The sequence below is a fragment of the Crocuta crocuta genome, unplaced genomic scaffold (assembly GCF_008692635.1).
Source record: "Crocuta crocuta isolate KB4526 unplaced genomic scaffold, BGI_CrCroc_1.0 scaffold30, whole genome shotgun sequence".
Classification (NCBI taxonomy): domain Eukaryota; kingdom Metazoa; phylum Chordata; class Mammalia; order Carnivora; family Hyaenidae; genus Crocuta; species Crocuta crocuta.
In genome coordinates this window covers 8,854,007-8,861,161 of record NW_027528345.1, presented here as the reverse complement: position 1 = coordinate 8,861,161, position 7,155 = coordinate 8,854,007, and the positions used below count along the sequence as shown (strand labels likewise).

Sequence of the window (7,155 nt, the reverse complement as noted above, 5' to 3'; positions counted from 1 at the left end):
CATTCCTGGCTGTTCTGGGGATCAGCTGTATGATGCAGAACAAGTCACCTCATCCTTGTAGGCCTTCATCTCCCCACTCTGAGATCCTATGAGAACCTGACTTGATGGGCTTAAGGACAGAGCAAGCTTGCCTGTGGCACATTTAGCCATTCCCACACACGTTTCTCCAGTTTGCAGTATGAGCTTGGAGTGAAGGTTGCCCTTGAAGGATCTTGACACGTTTGGAAAGCCCTGTGCAATCTACAGTAGCATTTTCCAAGTCCCTTCTCCACACCTTTACCCAAAACTCAGACAATGAGATGGTGAGTTCTCTAGTCCTTGGCTTTAGGATTCAAACCTAAATATAAAAAGACTTGAAACTAAATTCTCTGTTTTCTGAAACAGTTTCACTTGACACCTCATATTCGTTTGTTCTCATTAAGTATACTCTTAAGAATCAAAGCATGTAGTTTGACTTAGGTTCCAAAGATGTTTGCTGTATTCAGTGACAGAATTAGTGAGATCAGTTGTGGAGGGCCAAAGGACAGAGACTCTGAAAGTCATTGTTATAGGTTGCCTAGGACTGATGTAACAAAGTACCAGAAACTGGCTTAAAACGATAGAAAGGTATTGTCTCACAGTTCCAGAGGCTGATGTAAGACCACTCTGCCCCTGAAACTTGTATGGAAAAATCCTTTCTTGTCTCTTCCTAGCTTCTAGTGGTGGCTGTTAATCATTGGCATCCCTTGGCTTGCAGCTGTGTCATCCCAATCTCTGCCTGTGTTGTCACATGGGTGTCTTCCCTCTGTGTGTCTATTTTCACATGGTGCTCTCCTCTTCCTTCTAAGGACTCCAGTCATATTGGATTAAGAGCCTATCCTATTCCAATATGAGCTAATCTTAATTTACCACACCTGCAATTATCCTAATTCCAAGTAAGGTCACATTGTGAAGTGCTGGGGGTTAGGATTTCCAACATATTTTTGGGAAGGAAGGGATACAATTCAACCCATAGCGACCACAATTGGAAATACTGAACTTGTTTACCTTTCTTATTTTTAAGCTGAAAGGACTATTTCCTGAGAAGTTTTAGGGTGTGGGAGCGACATTCTGATTACTAAAGACTGCTCAGATTCTGTAATACAGTTGATTTCTTTCTAGGGATGGAATTTATAAACAGCCATGGACAACTTCACTTTCTTCAGTGAGTTCATCCTCCTTGGGCTGTCTGCTGACTGCCGCATCCAGACTCTGCTCTTTGTGGTGTTCCTGGGGACTTACCTCCTGACTCTGATGGGCAATCTGGTGATGATCCTGGTGATCAGAGGGGATTCTCACCTCCACATCCCCATGTATTTTTTCCTTGGACACCTGTCCTTCCTAGATATCTGCTTCTCCTCAGTTACTATGCCCAAAATGCTACAGAACTTCCTGTCTCAGAAGAAAAGCATCTCGGTGTGGGGCTGTATCACCCAGAGTTTCTTTTTCCTTCTCTGTGGTTGTGCTGAAGCCAGTCTTCTCTCTGCTATGGCATATGACCGCTATGCTGCCGTCTGCCATCCTCTGCTCTATACCATGGTCATGAACAGGCCTCTCTGCATGGTAATGGTCAGTGCAGCATGGGGAATGGGATTTCTGAACTCACTAGTAAATAATGTTTTCATCCACAATTTACATTTTTGTGGGTCGAACATCATCTCACACTTCTGTTGTGAGCTGCCTTCACTCTTCCCTCTGTCATGTACTGATCCCACTGCCAACAAGTTCCTTCTGTCAGGGTCTAGTGCATTTCTAGGGCTGCTGACACTTCCCCTGATCCTCTTCTCTTACTCCAGAATCATTTCTGCCATTCTGAACATCCGCTCCTCTGAGGGTCAAGCCAAAGCCTTCTCCACCTGTTCCTCCCACCTCACTGTGGTGCTCTTGTTCTATGGGACAGCTCTATTTAGGTACATCAGCCCTGCCTCAGGCTCAGTGTTGGAGCAAGTGGTCTCCATTCAGTACAGTGTGATCACATCCTTGTTGAACCCCCTCATCTACAGCCTCAAGAACCAGGAGGTGAAGGCTGCTCTGCAGAGGATGCTGAGGCAGTAAATGCGCTCCTCAGATGAGAGATTCTCTGTGTGGTGTTCAGTCAGAGAAAGGGGAGGAGAGATCTTCAGATATATCTTGACTGGATAAAAGACACTTGAGGTCAGTGGTTCTCTAAGTGTCATCCCCAAATCAGCAGCATCTGTGAGCTTGCTAGAAAGGCAGATTCTCAGCCCCAACCAGTAATCTACTGAATCAACAGTAGAGCTCAAAGATCTATGTTTTAGTCAACTAGGTGAGTGTGAGAAGTATGAGGAAAAAATGTTCTAGGACAGCTAATGTGTTTGAGAAACCTGTCTTTGGTGAAAGACAAAATATTAACATCTCAAAATGAAGAGTCTCTTTTAAATGGGAGAATTGGTCTGTCAAGTAGTCAAGATGAAGGCATTTGATTGTGTGATCTTATTATCACACCCTCTGCAAGACTGGAAAAGAGAAAAATAAAACCTATATTACTTTAAAACCTTGGAAAAAGGTAAAGAGCTCCGCTGAAGGCAGACCAGCCCATTCCTTCCACCGCCCTTTGGGACCTGTCATTCTAAAAGAGTCTTTAGACACAGCATAAAGTCAAGGGACAGATGTTCCAGAACAGTGACTCACAAGTGCTGCTTTCACCTCACCTGAGAGCACTGAGGTCATCAAATAACCAATGTGCCTGGTTAGTGGTCACTAGTTTGTCCTAGAGAGTAAAGATGGCCTGAGGCTATGGTGGAAGGACTAGACCAGATGAGCTGTCACTTCCTGTGCAAGTGCTGTCACTGAGAACCTCTGCTTCCTGACCTGGTTGCTGGGCCATGCTGTCAGGAACTCTAGGGGCTGAGTTCTTGCTTCTTTACAGTTTGTCACAAGACCACCTTTTCCATATTCTTCCTAAAAGTCTGCAGGCCCACCTCAGTCTTTATTTTAGAGCATTCCCAGAGCCTTAGGAGCTCCATGTGTGGCCCTCATCATATCACTCTCTCTCCTGTCCTGAATTACACAGTACTTGGTACTCATTCCCTTGCTTTTATTTAAAGGTTGCCACTTATTTGTGATCCCTAAATAAGACTAGTGAGTTTTGCTCGTTCTTGAAATTCATATGAGTAGAATCATACTGTAAGTTTTTTTTCTATGACTTGTTTCTTTCACTTAACATGATTTATTCATGAGTTTTTAGGTATATCTTCATAAGCAGCATAGAGCTGCAGTTTGATTATTGTATCCTGTCTGAAAATTACTTGAGAGAAGAGTTTACCCAACAATTATTACAGTAATTACTGGTGTGTTCAGATCCATTTCTGTGTTTCCCACTTCTTCTGTAACTTACTTTTATTTCTCATTCTTTTCTCTCCCCATTTTTCCCTCTATTTTTTGAGAGCTATCCTATTTTTCTTTTCTTTTTTTCATCATACTAACTTTATGTAACAAAATCTAAAGCTAGTATCTTTATCTTCTTCCAAAATAAAGATTATAAAACACTTTAACTCCAAGCAACACCATCCCAAATTTATATGCCTCTTAAATCAAGTATTTTAGTTTTTCCTTTTCCCACCACAAATTAGACATTAACATTACTATTTTATTTAATCAGTCAGCTTTTATTTAAATTTGCCTATATATTTATCATATCTTGGTTCACTCTGTCTTTTTTAAAAATGATATGGTTGTTATTTATTTAATATTTACAGTTGCTGAAGAAATAATTTATGAAAAATATATTTGTGAAGGTACAATTATAGACAAAATACAAAATTATATATAGCATAATGATATTTTATAACTTATAGGAAAAATAAAAGATTTGAAATGATTTGTATTTTCACTATACATTCTATAGATCGCTATACCTTACTAAATTAAAAAAAACCTTTGTATTATAGTATAAGATTAGAGGTGATACCAGTATTTCCTGTGCATGCCAATAAAACATACTAGAATTACCAACTACAAATATTGACTTTTCCGATAAAATTTATCATTACTTTTGGGATTGTTTTATTAAGCCATAATGCTTGTTATCTGTTATGAAACCATAATACTTGGGGAGTACCTGGGTGGCTCAGTCGGTTAAGTGTCTGACTTTGGTTCAGGTCATGAAGTCGCATTTTCTAAGTTCGAGCCCTACATCGGGCTCTGTGCTGACAAGCTTAGAGCCTGGAGCCTGCTTCAGATTCTGTGTTTCCTTCTCTCTCTACCCCTCCCACACTCATTCTCTGTCTCTTTCTTTCGCAAAAAAAAAATGAATAAACATTTTAAAAAATGTTTTTAGGTGTCTGGGTGGCTCAGTCAGTTAAGTGTCTGACTTCAGCCCAGGTTATGATCTCGCTCATGGGTTCGAGCCCTGCATCAGGCTCTGTGCTGACAGCTGCTTCAGATTCTGTGTCTCCCTCTCTCTCTGCCCCTCCCCTGCTCATGCTCTGTGCCTCTCTCTTTCTCTCAAAATAAATAAGTGTTTAAAAAAATTTTTTTAACCATAATACTTGGGACCTATATGTATTTTTTATAGAAGGGACTACAAATATTTTGCAAATATTGAATAACATTTTGGGTACCAGTGACAAATGACACATTGATAATTTATTCCTGTGGTGGTACCCACTAGCCCACTTGCACTTGAGACCCTAATGAAATGCAGGAAAACTCACCATATCTTTCTGCATCTGAGAACTTCCATTAGTGATCATTTTCTCATGTCCAAATTTGATCCTCTGTGTCAGTCTGTTAATGATGAATTGTTTTTGTTTGCCTGAAAATTACTTTATTTCTTGAAAGGCAATTTTTCTGGCCATAAATTTCTAGGTTGTAGCCTGGTTAACTTCTCTTCTCATAGAAAGTATATATATTTCTTTCTATCTGTTACCTTTGAGTCAGCCCTACTTCAAATTAAATTCTCTGCTTGACATGTTTCAGAGCACACACAGAGACAGCATGAATTCAGACTTCACACTTGCCTGAGCACCAGCTGTGGTTTTGAATTTGCAGGAAACATCCTCTTCTCCCTGTACCTAACATTAATGTCAAAAGGGGCAATTTTCTAATGGCCCCCATCCCCATGGTAGATTAGTTCTTAATTATGCTTCCACTGAGATTGTAACACCTTATTTCTTTTATTTTTTATTTATTTATTTTGTTTTTTAATATAATTTATTCTCAAGTTAGCTAACATACATTGTATGCAGTGTGCTGTTGGTTTCAGGGGTAGATTCCCATGATTCATCGCTTACATACAACACCCAGTGCTCATCTGAACAACTGCCCTCCTCAAGGCCTGTAATCATTTCCCCCTCTCTCCTGCCCCCCAAATCAACCCTCAGTTTGTTCTCTGTTTTTAAGAGTCTCTTATGGGTTTGCCTCCCTCTCTGTTTGAAACTGTTTTTCCCCTTCCTTTCCCTCATGGTCTTCTGTTAAGTTTCTCAAGTTCCACATATGAATGAAAACATTTGATATCTGTCTTTCTCTGACTGAGTTATTTAACTTAGCATAATACTCTCCAGTTCCCTCCACACTGTTGTGAATGGCAGGATTTCATTCTTTCTCATTGCCAAGTAGTGTTCCATTGTATATATAAATCACATCTTCTTTATCTGTTCATCAGTTGATGGACATTTGGGCTCTTGCCATGATTTGGCTATTGTTGAAAGCGCTGCTATAAACGTTGGGGCACAAGTGCCCCTGTAAATCAGCATGCCTGCATCCTTTGGATAAATTCCTAGCAGTGCTGTTGGTGGCTTATAGGGTAGTTCTATTTTTAATTTTTTGAGGAACCTCCACACTGTTTTCCAGAGTGGCTGCACCAGTTTGCATTCCCGCCAACAGTGCAAGGATTCCCATTTCTCCACATCCTTGCCAACATCTATTGTTTCCTGAGTTGTTAATTTTAGCCACTCTGACAGGTGTGAGGTGGTATCCCAGTGTGGTTTTGATTTGTATATCTTTGATGATGAGTGATTTTGAGCATCTTTTCATGTGTCTGTTGGCCATCTGGAAATCTTCTTTAGAAAAGTGTCTATTTATGTTTTCTGCCCATTTCTTCTCTGGATTATTTGTTTTTGTGTGTATGTGTGTAGAGTTTGTAAGTTCTTTATAGATTTTGGATACTAACTCTTCATCCTGTATGTCATTTGAAATATCTTTTCCTATTCTGTTGTTGCCTTTTAGGTTTGTTGATTGTTTCCTTCACTGTGCAAAAGCTTTTTATCTTGATGAAGTTCTAGTAGTTCATTTTTGCTTTTATTTCCCTTGCCGTTGAGTAGGAAGTTGCTATGGCTGAGATCAAAGATTGTTGCCTGTTTTCTCCTCTAGGGTTTTGATGGTTTCCTGTCTCACATTTAGGTCTTTCATCTATTTTGAGGGGTTTTTTTTGTGTGTATATGGTGTAAGAAAGTGTTCCAGTTTCGTTCTTCTGCATTTTGTCTAGCACTATATTTCTAACAATTACATAATTCTTGCTATGTACCAGGCATTCTAAGAACTTCATGTATATTAACTAATTTAATGCTCTGAACAATACTATGACATAGATAATATTATTTTCCTCATTTTACAGACTTAGAAACTGATGCACAGAGAGGAAAAGTGACTTTCCCAAAGTCAGTGGGAGAGCTGGGACTTAAACCTAGGCAGTTTGGGCGAGAGCATATACTCATAACTGCCAGGCTATACTGCTTCTGGGATTTATTCTAATGAATGTTTGTCAAATTCGCTGTTTAGAATTTTCTTATTGAAATTATTTCTATTAGGATTCTCCTTTTAGACTCCCTAGCCTAGCTGGTCTCTAGGTTTTATCTTTCCCCCTGCATCAAACTGGTTAGGGTACTTGCTTAGCTTCTAGGAATTCTGCTTTCACTTCATTTGTGAGTTCTGAAGAACCAAAAATGTCATCTTGATAACCCATTAATTTTTTAATGTGTACTTTGATTTGTTCCTTGAGGTAGCCCTGGAAAGGAAAACAGACAGACAAACAAATGGAACAAAATATGCAAACTCCCAAACAAATCAAACAAACAAGCAAACACAACACACACACACACACACACACACACACACACAGGACAGTCTAAAAGCATAAAACCAGAAATCCCAGCTACAAAGAGAGAGCAAAGTGGA

The 7,155-nt window shown here is 39.7% G+C and overlaps 1 protein-coding gene across 1 annotated transcript; it reads left to right on the top strand.

Moving 5' to 3' along the window:
• The first annotated feature begins 1,161 nt into the window (after positions 1 to 1,161).
• LOC144222858 (olfactory receptor 8S1-like) lies at positions 1,162 to 2,073 on the top strand. Its single transcript, XM_077753559.1, has one exon. It carries the CDS (start codon positions 1,162 to 1,164, stop codon positions 2,071 to 2,073), a length of 912 nt encoding a protein of 303 aa, XP_077609685.1.
• Positions 2,074 to 7,155: the final 5,082 nt, after the last annotated feature.